General features: G+C 35.6%; 1 protein-coding gene and 1 long non-coding RNA gene across 2 annotated transcripts in view; one reads left to right on the top strand and one right to left on the bottom strand.

Moving 5' to 3' along the window:
• Positions 1-16,197, bottom strand: part of LOC136876467 (uncharacterized) — a 484,774-nt gene that overhangs the window by 105,361 nt on the left and 363,216 nt on the right. Inside the window, exon 16 of the mRNA XM_068228446.1 lies at positions 10,838-10,908. Within this exon, the coding sequence (XP_068084547.1) occupies positions 10,838-10,908 (71 nt within the window). The remainder of the gene's footprint in view (positions 1-10,837; positions 10,909-16,197) is intronic.
• LOC136876469 (uncharacterized) overlaps positions 1-16,197 on the top strand; it is a 46,075-nt gene that overhangs the window by 15,771 nt on the left and 14,107 nt on the right. The window lies entirely within an intron of this gene.

Raw genomic sequence — 16,197 nt, forward strand, 5'->3', positions numbered from 1 at the left:
ATATCCTGTCATAAAATGCATTATTAAGCTGTTAACATTAGAATGACCACAGATTCTGTCCTAATTCAACATTAATAACAATTTTCCCTTGTCCAGTTCATTCCAAGGGCTAAGATGGTCCCTCTCCACTTTTCTGTATTGTTCCACTACTCCTCGTTCGCAACTGTGGCCTATAGTCATGGCCATCAAATTAGAGGGATCAGAGAAATTACGCTGTTGCCAAAGTTATATAGCAACTGACAAATGTAACATTGCCAACTCACATCCGCCGCATTTGTCATTTTCCGCTGCTTTCTTCCTGATGTTGACATCCACACACTGCCACAGCTATGAAACTACTGACAGCCATTTACCTGCATTAAACCTGGATGATGTCACTGACTCAACACTCTTCATGGACGTGCTCAGCATTTCTAGGGCCATGTGTCATGATTTCCTCTGTACCTTCCCTCTCCAACTGGCCTATATAAGCAGCACTCTTTGCTTACTACTTCGAGGTGTTCTTCGGCTGTTGGAGAGAGGGGAACATCTTTGTGCTATGCTGCTGTAAATTTTCACCTCACTATGGGACTTCAGTATTCGACCATGAGGTATTGTAAACTTCGCATGACTGTGTTTTCGAGTAGTTGCACTCAATCATTATCGATAGGAGAGAAGTGGATCTCTAATTCCGTTAACTTATACAATGTTGGAATTTATGAGAAGATGAGCATTATTTTGTCAATACACTAAAAAACCTTTTGTACTTCTGTGCTTTAAATAATTTTCTACTTTGAAGATCTCTTATACTCAACTTCTGGACTGGTAACTTCATTCTATTAGGCCTAAATGCATCTTTGCTGTATCAAGTGTTTTCTAGAACTTGTCATTTGCCATAACGCACTATTTTCTATTCAGGTGAAGTCTTATGGTATCCCTGAACTTGGTAATTTAAACTGTTGTACTTTGGTTCACTATCCTATTCAATTGTTTTCCTATTTCCCTAATCTTTCTTTACTCATTGTACAGTTGGTTGGGAAACATCTGTGTTGCTTCATGTATGTGTTTGTTTATTCTATTTGGATGAAATACAAGTCATATTTATGTAACTGATATCTTTAAAATCTATTGTGTATTGTGTTCTGATCTTCGAACATTTTCTTCCTGTGCTATTTTTAACTTGTGGCTTCGTGTTTGAATACATCTGTATTGTTCATCCGAAGTTAGCAATTCTTCTTCATCCCCTAGTGCCCTTGTAATTTCCTAATTACTCGTACTTATTGTTATTTAAATCTCCCCCCCCCCCATCCCCACCCTTTGTACCATCCACGGTTTACCTCTTGTTGTCCAGCACTTGAATAGCTTCCACGATCCCTTTTTATCTTTTGTACAGGAATAACTAGTAATAATACATATAAACAACCAAGCCCCGCTACAAAAAGAAATGTCTAATTGAAAACATCATTTTGGAGCAAAATGCAGATTGTTCTCTCCCAAGTTCCTGATGTTACAATGTTGCAAAACAAACTGCACTACAAGCTTCAGGAAAGACTGCTGATTTCAGCAGTATACGTATTTTCCACATAGACCAATTTAAATAATTATTAACAATAAAAACCTGTAGAAGTAAATTTAAATCTGCAAAATCATGTATTGAAATTTTCAGTAAGTGGCCACATTTTTGTTTCTTCAGTTAATAAAACGCCTACAGGAAAAATGTAGAAAATCGTTTAACTTAATTTTATTATCTGAAATATTTGTATATTTTATGGCGCCGATACATCGGCTCTGTCTTATTTACAGATTTTGGTCATTTGCGTAGCTGTTAAATCATAACAGTTGATCGTGACGGTACCTTAAAGCCTTGAATTTGCGTTTAACTCAACAAATATATCCACCAGCCCTACAAAATATTTTTATTTTCGACAAATGAAATCTGTTTACCGTGAATGTTTATGTTGTGGTTATTTGAAGTTGTTATTGCGTGGATCTGTTTTGATTGGCTTATGAATACAAAAAGTTGATCTTGCTATGAGTTTTGTTTATAGTTTATTTCATTTCTTTGGTATATTGTGTGTTCAATGTACTTCGTAAACTACAATTTTACTCCTGTTCGAAACTCCGTTGTTGACGTGCTTGCGTCATCTTTTTGTCGTAATGGTTAGGCCATATTCAAGGCCGAATGAGGCCGATATCCTTGAATTTTCAGATGATTTAGACAGTAATAATGACTTTCTTTGGCCAAAAGTGATTCCCGTTATGTGGGAAGTGACACGGTTGTAACTGCTCACCGTGCATCGGACCGCGAGGATCTGACATCGATGACCATTACATGTACACTGAAAAACTGTGTGCCATGCTTTATGAGTGAATTGCAGCACACATATCATATTGATATCAAATTATTCAGAATTAAATGTTCTTTCTTTCATGTCTAAGACAAAAGAAGGAAGACGCAATAATGTCTGATTTTTCTGTCATTGAAAACCATAATTTATTTTGAAAAATTTATTTTTGAAATTTAATAATTTTTTGGGCTTAACCAATAACAATACGTCCTAGGTATATTCATTTCTGAAATGCTCATAGTTTCCTGTATTAGTGTGATTTATTTTATTTTAATGTGTGTTAAACTGTTTACGTGCTGAATTTTTTGTAATTCGCTTTGGAAAATCACAAAAATTAGTCTGAATGTCTTCGAGCAAACCCCTGCATATCGGCTGAGTGCCAAAGGGTTAAATACTATACACTGGATGCATAATATAGAAAAAAGAACTACTTTAAAGAGTGCGTGGACCACTCTCGAGTAGACAGCACTGCACGGTCAGTGTTGCCAATTCATGATCAGAGTTAAGCGACTCTCGACCATTTGTCATTTTGCCATTCCCACATATGACAACAGTTGCAGTTTTCCTCACCTGCCTAATTCAATGACCGCAGGTTTAGTTCATGTTGAGTTTTCTAGTGCTGTTCTTCAATAAATCCATCTATCTTGGTTTTGGTCTGCCTCAACCCTTCTTCCCCTCCAGCTCCAGTTCCATGCTCTGCTTTGTCTTCCTTTCATTGCTCATCTATTTGGTGTATCCAAACCATTTCAACCTATTCCTCTCTCTATCATCGTTCAACATCTCTACTTCAATTGCTTTCCTTATGTCCTCATTTTTAACCCTGTCCCTTCTAGTCTTCTGAAACATGCTCCTCAACTGCCTGAAAACAGTTTTCACCTCTTTTTGTTACAGGTCAAGTCTCTGCCACATACAATCTTTTGGGGATGAAGTATACCGTGTACTTTAGTATATCTTTATTTCTCAGTAGATTACTTCCCATTCTCTTGCTGATTTCCATATCCAGTCTAGCATTTGACATTAGTTCACATCTCCTTTGGTAAATTATTCCAATCCCCAACTCCTCTTCTTATAAACAAATATTTGCCCCAATTTATCTTCTTGAATTCCAACTTTATCTCCATATTGAGGTCTTTCCTACCTTTAAAAATCCTGCTCAGACTTTTCAGTCTAATGATGTCATTCCACAGCATCTCGCCAGTGAGCTCGGAACATACCACTTATTACACGTAACTGATCTCATGATTGGGCCCGTATTGAAATTTCCTATAAATGCTTACAATATAGTAACTATTTCAATCCACCTATTCAATACAAATTGGTTTTATGTTGCTAGTTCATAATATTACAACATGAATTTGCAGGGCCATGTTTCGCTTTATTTACAAGCATCTTCAGCCTACACAATTGTCTCAAGGTTAAGACCTGTTGATTTTGGATTGTTTTTACAAAATATTTTGCTTGAGTATATGTCCATGTTTGGTAATAATATAGGAAATATGTACACATTAAAAGTATAACACCGGGCGAGTTGGCCGTGCGCGTAGAGGCGCGCGGCTGCGAGCTTGCATCCGGGAGATAGTAGGTTCGAATCCTACTATTGGCAGCCTTGAAGATGGTTTTCCGTGGTTTCCCATTTTCACACCAGGCAAATGCTGGGGCTGTACCTTAATTAAGGCCACGGCCGCTTCCTTCCAACTCCTAGGCCTATCCTATCCCATCGTCGCCATAAGACCTATCTGTGTCGGTGCGACGTAAAGCCCCTAGCAAAAAAAAAAAAAAAAAAAAAGTATAACAATATGTATTACAATGTTGGATAGAAGTAACCCTTAAATTCTAAAATACTTTGACCTCCAAAATATAGTAACTACAATTTAAAATTTCTTTTTTGGTTGAAAATTGTTTTCACATTTACAATGTTGAATTGGAGTAACCCTTAATTTTAAAATTCATTGACGTCAAAAATATAGTAACTACAATTAAAAAATTTGGCTAAAATTGTTTGCTCAAAGCTGTGGTTGATTTAAACAACCGTAATATAGCTTTAAATTTGAGTCATGAATAAGAACTGAAAGTTAAAATATATAGGAGTCATTTTTTCTAAAACCGTTAAAATCTGGAACACAGTAACTTCCGATGTTGAGAATTTGGATAATAATTGCGATCTCCAATGTAATTATTTAAAAACAACTATGATTTGACTCCATGTGTTGGTAATATTCTAAATTTAAATCTTGGAACAGTTGGAGACTAGCTTCTAGAATTTACGAGGCTTGCTGCAGTTTGGTGTTTTGACCAGTGATGTATTGGAATAATAAGTTCTTGTTTATTGCGACATTGAATATCCGAAGGTAGCAGATTGTATTAATGTAGTTGTAGTTAAAAGGAGTGGCTTCATTCTTTCGAGGTAATAGAATGAGTGAAGCATCCCTTTGACTGCTGCTACAAAGTCTTGTGGTCTTTCTTACGTTACTGTGACTAATGTCTGTTGTGGTTCTTCTCCTCGTGTTGTACGTGTGGAGTGGCTGTTGTGAGGGGCAAGTAGGGGGTTGAGGGGGATGGATGTTAGGCGGGGCGTTTGCTATTGGCGTATCGTGTAGTGGGGAGTTCTTATCTGTTGTCGAGGTGGAGGTAGGGGACGATCCTATGGGTGGGGCGTTAAGCTTTGGCGTATTATGTAGAGGGAAATTCGTTGTCAAAATAGTTTTTGTTGTGAGTGTTTTTAGATTAAATATCCTAAAGAATTTGCTATTTTCAGATTTGAAAGTTTGTAACATTGTTGGTAACTGTTCTATTAAAGGGCTTTTTATTTCGACCGCGTCGTTTAGGTTTTTATCTTTATTAAAATATTGATCCAAATAAATGTATATGTTTTCGAACTCTGTCATTAACTTCCCCTTTTTGATCCTTTTGATTATTGTAAGGTCTTTGTCTATTGAGGTATAATGATGGCTGGTTTCTTTCATATGATTACTCATTGCAGAGTATTTATTATGCTTTGTGGCGTTAAAGTGTTCCATGTACCTAGTTAGGAAACTGCGGCCAGTTTGGCAAACATATGAAGATTTACACTGTGTGCATGTTAGTCTATGTATTCCGGAACTATGATATTTGTTATTGTAAGAATTTACTGTGTTATGATTAAAAAATAAGTTTTTATTAGTGTTGTGTGTTTTAAAGGCTACTTGCATATCCCGCTTTTTGAGTGGGTTTGCTATTTGGTGGATCGTTGAACTGGTGTAAGTAAAGGTTGCGTATTTAGATTTTTTGTTTTTTTTCTGTTACAAGATTAGTGGCTAATTTTAGCTTTACTTTGTTGATGATTTGATTCACCATCTCTGCTTTATACCCATTGATAAGTGCAAGTTCTTTTATGAAATTTCTTTCTTTCGTGATATTCGCGGGTGATAGGGGTATTTTATGAGCTCTGTAGATCATGCTGAAAAGCGAAACATGTCCCTGCAAATTCATGTTGTAATATTATGAACTAGCAACATAAAACCAATTTGTATTGAATAGGTGGATTGAAATAGTTACTATATTTTAAGCATTTATAGCAAATTTCAATACAGGCCCAATCATGAGATTAGTTACGTGTAATGTGATAGCCAACCAGGCAAAAACTAAGACAAACAGATATATTAACCTCAAGGTTAAAGTCAGTAAGATAGCTAAAGACAAATGGTTTTTGAAAGAATGTTTAAGATGTGGTGTAATACCTAAATTCTTAAGATCTACCTAAAGAAGGAACATATCAGGTTCAAAATCCCTTGACACCCAAAACAGAGTAAACAAAATATGGCTAGAAAACGAAATAAAGTTACTGTATAGAAAGAAATCGTTACTAAACTTGCAACTTTACAAAGTGTACTTAAGTACATCCTATTTTACATCCCCTTTAGAGTGGAGTTCCATTCAACAATATACCATTGAAAAACTTTCCAACTTCTTAGATAGAAAGCAAAAAACCCTGGAAAACAAATTAAAACATCTAATAGAAGATCAAAAAAAGTCAACAGCACACGTAAATAAAGAAAAAACTCGAACCCTTTAATAAAAAACACTTTCATGACAATTAATTTATCAGACACCAATTTTTCTGAAAATGAAATAAACGTACTTAATAAAGGAACTAAATTCAATTGGCCTAACCTGCAAAAAATGGAAGAATTAACTACCACAATAGCGGAATCAGAAGTAAATATAGGAAAATTGGCGGCAGAAATACAAAATGACATTAAATATGAAATAAAAATGAAACTCCCAAGTTTAATAAAAGAAATGAAAACCAATCCTGACCAAGCCCTCCTAAACCAAATAAAAGAATTAAAAACAAAAATAAAGGATAACAACGTTATTGTAACTAAGGCAGATAAAGGCGAAACAATAGTCCTAATAAATAAAAGTGACTATATTAATAAAACTGAAGAATTCTTCTCTAATGAATCTTATACAATAGTAAATAAAGACCCGATCTCTAAAATTCAATGAAATCTAAAAACAATCCTTAAAAATTCAACTTGTTTATTTAATGAACAAGAGCAACAAAAAATGGTCAATATGAATCCAACATTGGCTAAGGCAAAGGCACTACCTAAGGTACACAAAAACAACACACCCATTTGACCAATCATAAATAGCAGAAATAGCCCAACATATAAAATATTAAAATTTATACATCAGTTCCTCAAAAAGCATTACAAGTTTCAAAGTAATTCTTCAATTAAAAATTCTAATGAATTCTGTGAAAGATTAAAAAACTTCAACTTACAACCCCACCACAGGATGAGTTCTTTTGATATTACCAATATGTATTCAAACATCCCCATTAAAGAGACGGTTGAAATTATTAACTCAAACCTTTCCAAACATAGTAACTTAAGTAAGCTAGAAATAGATGAATTTATTAAATTAGTTAAATTCGTACTAAATAATAACTATTTCACTTTTACAATAAAATTTACCACCAGTTGTGTCTAGCCATGGGTGACCCCAGCACAGGAATATTAGCAGATATTTATATGGACAACATAGAACATAAAACAATTAAACCGAATATAGAAGGAATCTGTCTTTGGCTGAGATTCGTTGTTGGTACATTTGTAATAACAGACAACCGAAAAAATAACAGTGAAAAAATCTTAGAATTTTTAAATAACATTGATAGGTACATAAAATTTACTAAAGAAGATGAAAATGACAACTCATTGAATTATCTGGACGTTACAGTAAAACACTTAGATCATAAATTCGATTATCAAATATACAGAAAACCGACACACACATCAATAACAATAAGAAACTATTCACTCCACCCTAAATCCCATAAACAAGCAACTTTTTTCAGCATGATCTACAGAGTTCATAAAATAACCCTATCCCCCGCGAATTTCACGAAAGAAATAAATTTCATAAAAGAACTTGCACTTATCAACGGATATAAAGCAGAGATGGTGAATCGAATCATCAACAAAGTAAAGCTCAAATTAGCCACTAATCTTGTAACAGAAAAAAAAACAAAAAATCTAAATACGCAACCTTTACTTACACCAGTTCAACGATCCACCAAATAGCAAACCCACTCAAAAAGCGGGATATGCAAGTAGCCTTTAAAACACACAACACTAATAAAAACTTATTTTTTAATCATAACACAGTAAATTCTTACAATAACAAATATCATAGTTCCGGAATATATAGACTAACATGCACACAGTGTAAATCTTCATATGTTGGCCAAACTGGCCGCAGTTTCCTAACTAGGTACATGGAACACTTTAACGCCACAAAGCATAATAAATACTCTGCAATGAGTAATCATATGAAAGAAACCAGCCATCATTATACCTCAATAGACAAAGACCTTACAATAATCAAAAGGATCGAAAAGGGGAAGTTAATGACAGAGTTCGAAAACATATACATTTATTTGGATCAATATTTTAATAAAGATAAAAACCTAAATGACGCGGTCGAAATAAAAAGCCCTTTAATAGAACAGTTACCAACAATGTTACAAACTTTTAAATCTGAAAATAGCAAATTCTTTAGGATATTTAATCTAAAAACACTCACAACAAAAACTATTTCAACAACGAATTCCCCTCTACATAATACGCCAAAGCTTAACGCCCCACCCATAGGATCGTCCCCTACCTCCACCTTGACAACAGATAAGAACTCCCCACTACACGATACGCCAATAGCAAACGCCCCGCCTAACATCCATCCCCCTCAACCCCCTACTTGCCCCTCACAACAGCCACTCCACACGAACAACACGAAGAGTAGAACCACAACAGACATTAGTCAAAGTAACGTAAGAAAGACCACAAGACTTTGTAGCAGCAGTCAAAGGGATGCTTCACTCATTCTATTACCTCGAAAGAATGAAGCCACTCCTTTTAACTACAACTACATTAATACAATCTGCTACCTTCGGATATTCAATGTCGCAATAAACAAGAACTTATTATTCCAATACATCACTGGTCAAAACACCAAACTGCAGCAAGCCTCGTAAATTCTAGAAGCTAGTCTCCAACTGTTCCAAGATTTAAATTTAGAATATTACCAACACATGGAGTCAAATCATAGTTGTTTTTAAATAATTACATTGGAGATCGCAATTATTATCCAAATTCTCAACATCGGAAGTTACTGTGTTCCAGATTTTAACGGTTTTAGAAAAAATGACTCCTATATATTTTAACTTTCAGTTCTTATTCATGACTCAAATTTAAAGCTATATTACGGTTGTTTAAATCAACCACAGCTTTGAGCAAACAATTTTAGCCAAATTTTTTAATTGTAGTTACTATATTTTTGACGTCAATGAATTTTAAAATTAAGGGTTACTCCAATTCAACATTGTAAATGTGAAAACAATTTTCAACCAAAAAAGTAATTTTAAATTGTAGTTACTATGTTTTGGACGTCAATGTATTTTAGAATTTAAGGGTTACTTCTATCCAACATTGTAATACATATTGTTATACTTTTAATGTGTACATATTTCCTATATTATTACCAAACATGGACATATACTCAAGCAAAATATTTTGTAAAAACAATCCAAATACAACAGGTCTTAACCTTGAGACAATTGTGTAGGCTGAAGATGCTTGTAAATAAAGCGAAACATGTCCCTGCAAATTCATGTTGTAATATTATGAACTAGCAACATAAAACCAATTTGTATTGAATAGGTGGATTGAAATAGTTACTATATTGTAAGCATTTACATACCACTTATTAAGAACTTTATTTAATTTAAAGAGTCCGCCTAATCCACACATATCACTTCATAAGTTAAAATATATGTAATTTTAATGTCTAAGCATAATATGGTACATGTTTCATCTTATTGGAACTAGGCGAGTTGGCCATGCGGTAAGGAGCATGCAGCTGTGAGCTCGCATCCGGGAGATAGTGGGTTCGAACCCCCACTGTCAGCAGCCCTGAAGGTGGTTTTCCATGGTTTCCCATTTTCACACCAGGAAAATGCTGGGGCTATACCTTAATTAGGCCACGGCCACTTCCTTCCCATTCCTAGGGTGTGACGTAAAGCAGGAGGTGGAAGAGAAAAGGGACCTCGCTGACTGTTGGTTTTGTCATATTTTCTGAGTGCCGGGAAGCTTTCAAAAAGAATTCTGATCAATAACAAGGTCCTATTTATACTCCTCCCTATGGCTGACTGCCTTCTGAGCTAAGTGTTAGCTTATTCTTTACAGTACTGCTGCATGTATTGCAAAATCATGTTACCGCAATACAGACCATTACAATGAAATTTGTCAATTATAACATACCACGTAGTCAAACAACTTATTTCCTTTCCCCCAGGTCTTCCCAGCCCAAATTTTGTAACATTTTGTAATACTGCTCTCTTGTCTGAAATCACCTGGAACAAATCAAGCATTTTTCTTCCCCCTGCAGTTCTCTAATCAAGTAATCCTTGTGAGGGTTTCATACATTGGAATCTTACTCTAGTTAAGGGTCTTACCAGAGACTTATATGCCCTCTCCTATACCTTTTTTTTTTTAGAATTTGTTTTATGTTGCACTGACACAGAGAGGTCTTATGGTGACTTTACATCCTTACAACAAACCCTAAATTCCCTCATAACCATGTGAAGAGATGTAACCTTTATTTACAACGCCAATAAAGATTTTTCCATACGTTAACACCTAGGTACTTACAGTGATCTCCATTAGGAATGTTCACTCCATCAATGCAGTAATTAAAACTGAGAAGGCTTTTCCTCTTTGTGAAACATCCAGGAAGATCTGTAGAGGTTGCTTACATTGGTGGAAGAACAGCTGAATGGAGCCTATACTGAGACCCACCTATCTAGTTGTAAACTAATGTACTTGTCAAGAAATAAATAGTTTATGTTGATATCATACACTCCTGATTTACATGTGTGCCACAGGCTTTGATTTAAAAAATAAACTGTAAATCAATTTGCAATTTGTAAAGAAATAAACAGAAAGCAAAATTAACCAAATTCTCACCTGCCAAGAAACTTTAAAGCTGGATGAAGTGACCCTGTCGCTCTTCAGATGATATTCCTTTGATGTAGGAACTGAAATAAATTTAATTAATCCTATTTATTGTTTTATTTATCCAGAAATCTAGTATACAATCTATAACTTCCAACCATCTAAAACTGTTTGATCAGTACATATGATCCATTGATAATATATTTATTCACAAAAGGGAAAAAAAGGAGGGGGGTGGGGCAAAGAGAGGTACACATCTAGATGGAATGGAGGAAATTAAATGAAACTAAGTAGGTTGAAATGTCATGTGACTGTTTAGAAATAATTGCAATATTGGTAAAATTAGCAGTAGAGTTGACAATATGGCATAGTGATGAGCTTCGTAAATCTCCTATTCTTAGTAAATGCTCCCTCCTTGCCGACCCATTCCCCACTCTAAGAGAACAAAATGACTTAGGAGTGTTGTTTGACAGTAAATCGTTATCTGTCCCCCATACACGAAGATGACCTCATGAGCAATGTCACTTCTCGGTTTGTTGTATAGATTTTCTGACATCATTGATAACCACGCACTCAGAGCCTACTATGCACCTTGCATTCTATCGATTATTGAATTCGCGTCTCTCATTTGGTCTACCTCTACACCTGCTAATTTGAATCACATTGACCATGAACTTACATCCTTCTTTTTCCTACATGCCCTAACTTGCAAAATCAGGATAAATCCACTCCTTCATAATCCGTGTTCCTGCCTCTCTCTTGTTCAAAGGACTTCATTTATCTGCATTCCAAACCTCCATAAAAAAACTTTAACTTCTGACAGGAAATTGGATGTTTTTTCTTCTTTGTATGCCTCCTTTAACCGATTCTTCCTTAATTTAATCTAGCTCATTTCCTTCATATTCCTTCTTTGTCTTTTCATTGCTGCCTCCTCTATTGCACATACATAATGTAATATTTCTTGTTTAAAAACTGCCTTCCAATGGAGGTAATCCCAAAACACTCAGTATACCCACAATACAGTAATAATCAATATTAAAATTATAATTACAATATTACAAAATTACAATATAATAATATGATATAAATTTCAAACAATACCTAAAGGTCTGCCTGCTGTCATTTCTTGATAGATACAGTACTTTTACATCCATCTCATGGCACAGGCCAGAGTAAAGTGTAGCTTAAGCTGAAGTCCCAGTCTCATCCATGGCTGTGACAATATGGAAGCTGCTGGGGTATGGGTGGTGTTGATTAATGACTTTCAGAGCAAAACCAGTGTGTCTGAGTGTCATGAAAGGTGTTGCTCATAGGGTTAGTTGTGCTACAACAGCACTGTCTGGCTCAGTGAGGAAAGCAATGGCAAACTACCTCTGCTTAGTACGCCTCATTTTGGTACTGCCATTGGTTATTGTGGTTTCTCTATAACTGCATAGCCTTTGGTGATGCTATTTGAGGATCCAACCAGCCTCTGGGCTGATGACCTAACAGACAGACCTAGAGGTGTGGATTAAGATGGTGATTCAGAATTTGACAACTCATCTTTAGTACAATGGTGACTGTCTCATCACGTACAGAAGTTGAAATGTAATCGTTTTTAGAAATTCCTAGAAAACGAGGCATTGCACCTCGTGCTCATGTCAGTACACCTATTACATCAATGAATTTTAGTTTATATCTGTCTTTGTAATAATTAACAGTAGGTTCATAGATAGCTTCCTTTTCTTTATCCACCTCCCTATCCTGTTGAAGACCAACCTCGAATCGGACAGAAGGGTCAATAATTATGCCATGCCTAGAGGTTGCAATAATATCAACTCTTACCGAGCTCGATAGCTGCAGTTGCTCAAGCGCTGCCAGTATCCATATTCGGGAGACAGTGGGTTCGAACCCCACTGTCAGTGGCCCTGAAGATGGTTTTCCGTGGTTTCCCATTCTCACACCAGGCAAATGCTGGGGCTATACCTTAATTAAGGCCATGGCTGCTTCTTTCCCACTCCTAGCCCTTTCCTGCTCCATCATCACCGTAAGACCTATCTGTGTCGGTGCGACGTAAAACAACTTGTAAAAAAAAAAAATTATCAACTCTTTTAGTAGACCCATCTGAGGAAACGCATGGGATTTTTTCGTGCCCTTGCCACCCTTTCTGTTGCAAAGCATTAGCAATCTTAAACCTCACCCTGTGCAGACGTGAATTACGTCTTCTGTCACAGAATCCTGAGACATGTCCAAGCGATTCGTTCTCGGTGCAGTGTCTGCATCAGGTACCATCTAAGGATCTGCCTGGAATGGTATGGACAGCTGCCATTTTAAGGCAGGTGATCCATTCAAATGTGGACAATCCAGCTTTGTTAGAAATCCAGTTGTTAGAGTCAGATACATCTGCAAAATCTTCAGCACCCCTACCTTGTCCTAATAATGTCTTCCAAGTTTCAAATTTGTGAGTCCTTACATCTTAAAATAATAATGCTATTTGTTTTTACGTCCCACAAACTACTTTTATGGTCTTCGGAGACGCCGAGGTGCCGGAATTTAGTCCCGCAGGAGTTCTTTTACGTGCCAGTAAATCTACCAGCACGGGGCTGTCGTATATGAGCACCTTCAAATACCACCGGACTGAGCCAGGATCGAACCTGCCAAGTTGGGGTTAGAAGGCCAGCGCCTTAACCGTCTGAGCCACTCAGCCCAGCAGTCCTTACATCTTTACAAAGCTTCTTAACTGATGTTTTTGACAAAACTTCAGGTTGAGGAAGACTGAGATGTTTTACACGAAGCTTGGAGTTCTTCCTGAAATGGGCTTAGGACATTAATATATGGATAATTTGCTTTAATTAAAGACATACGTATGTTACAATGTTGTAAAAAGGCTTCCCATGTAGCTTGAATTAACACAAGGCCTCTCACATTCTTGTTATAATACAGCATACTACAGGGAATATCAGCAGGCAAAAATAACATTTCTTTGACAGAGCTTCAAATTAATTTATCAATGTCCTTCAAGAACAATTGTGACAGTTGATGTAATGCTGCCAATTGAAAGGAATAAACAAGCTTTGGCCATAAATATTGATTGACTATATTTATATACTGGTTAGGGCATAACATTAGAGAAGACACCAAAACCTCTAAGTCATTATGAAGTTCCATCATTATCTTTCCCTGATTAAGTTTTATTTCATCACTGAAAGTAACTCCCAGATATTTTGTTTTGGTTTCATTATGTTTAATTCATATTATTGAAGATTCAGAATCTAGTATCAGGTCCATTGTATGAGTCTACCTTTATTAATATTAATTACAGATGACTTTCAATATTTAATTCTAGGCCAACCTTATGCAACAGGGATCTGGTCATCCGCACCAATTCTTGAACAACTTTGAGTGATTTAGAAATGACTGCTATGTCATTAGCAAAAGCTGCAATGGTTATATTATCCATTTCAGGTGATACTTGGAAACCATATTTATTTAAGATTTTACTCTCTGACAATTCTTTAGAATAAAATCTATTGACAAATTTAACAGGATCCCTGGAAATCTCCTTTACTAAGATTAACCGATGTAGATACTTGACAATTTACATGGATCCTGGTAGAATTACTTCTGAGTAGGTTCTTAGTAAGTTCATGAAGGCATGTAGGTAGAGGCTAAGCATCAAGACACTTATCTAGATGATTATGACTCACATTGTCAAATGCTTGTAATACATCTAACATCAATACTGTAAGGTTTCTACCTCCCAATTTTGCTTCCTTCAAACCTCCATCAATTGATGACACATTTAAATACTGTATGTTCCAGGTTTACTTATAAATCCTCTTTGATTTTTGTTGAGTAAAATATATTGTCTTAATTTTCTACAAGATGACAAATAGCCAAACATATTGATGTTAAATGTTATTTTTATTTTTACATCCAACAAACTACTTTTCTATGGTTTTTGGAGATACCGAGGTGCCGGAATTTAATTAATAGCAACAACCGTGAATATTTCTTAAATAAAGTAAAATTGTTTTTTTTTCATTCCAAGGAGATCCAGCTCTTTTTAGGCATGCTCCCAATGGAGGGGAGCTGTATGTACCATTTTTACCACATATCAACATTCCTGCTATTTTTAAATCTCTGGTAGTACGGTACCAGGAATCAAACTCAGGCCCCCAAGAACAGCAGCTAATTGTGCTCATAGGATATAAACTTCATGGTTTTGATCCGTATTGAATTGTGATCACAATAATCATTATTAAATTAATCTCGTATGGTCTACCTTTTTCAATACTATACCATGCAATATTATTGAATTACATTACTAAATTAGGGACTAGTTTCGGCCTTGGCTGGCCATCTTCAGCCTTAATGTAAGCCACTTGTCTAACATGCTCCCTCTCTTTCTATTTATTAATGTTATCTAATTTTATCGATCATTTATTCAGGTTAACTTCATGGATACCACTATGAATTGCGAATTTATACCAGCCACAAATTAAGAATGTGTCAGTTTTAACCATATCTTCATCTGCCGTCCTGACAGTGTCCAACAGCATTTCAGCATGATTTTAACAAGCACTACAGGAACAATTCATTTTATATACATTGGTCGATGTGGAAACACCATCTAGCAGTTCTGCGTCAGCTGGTGGTTATTTACAGTGGTTTCCAGTGGCTTGCATACTGCTAACACCACTCAAGTAGATTTGGTGACTGACGACCTGACTACAGAAACAACATTTACCAGTTTCTGTTTTGCAATTGAAACTGTAATGATTAGCAGTGATGGAACTAACAATTCTATGAATATTAATACAAGAAAGAGTCTGGATGATGAGCATACTCCAGATGCTAAGTATTTAGAGCCTAATTTATTTTTCAGATTTTACACATAGTTCGTCCCAGATTTGAATGTTAATTGTGTGTTGTACATTAGTTTTTATGTCAATTGTGTGTTTGTACATTTATTTAATTATTAGATGTATTACTTAAGCATTTAACCAAACGCAGTGTAGTGTTGTATAGATACATTGTAGTATAGATACAGTACATTTAGATAGTGCCGTATCTTGCCTGCTATATTCGTGTGTTATATTTCGTGTGTATCTATTAGACCGTAATACTAATACTAATAATAATTTGACTAAGCATTTAGCTTCGTTGGTAATCTTTGAGTACAGTAGTTCTTGCAAATTTCATTTCTGTTGTGCTTAGTAGTGTCATACGGTACGGTACCGGTATCGTAATTAGGATACATCTGAAAGTAGTTTAAAATTACTGTAGTGTACTGTACAGTAGTATACGAGTAATATCCTATTAGAATATAGTGTGCTTATTTTATTATTGTAAAATATTTGTGTAGTACTGGTGTAGTAGTGGTATCCGAA

Source organism: Anabrus simplex, chromosome 6, assembly GCF_040414725.1.
Source record: "Anabrus simplex isolate iqAnaSimp1 chromosome 6, ASM4041472v1, whole genome shotgun sequence".
Classification (NCBI taxonomy): Eukaryota; Metazoa; Arthropoda; class Insecta; order Orthoptera; family Tettigoniidae; genus Anabrus; species Anabrus simplex.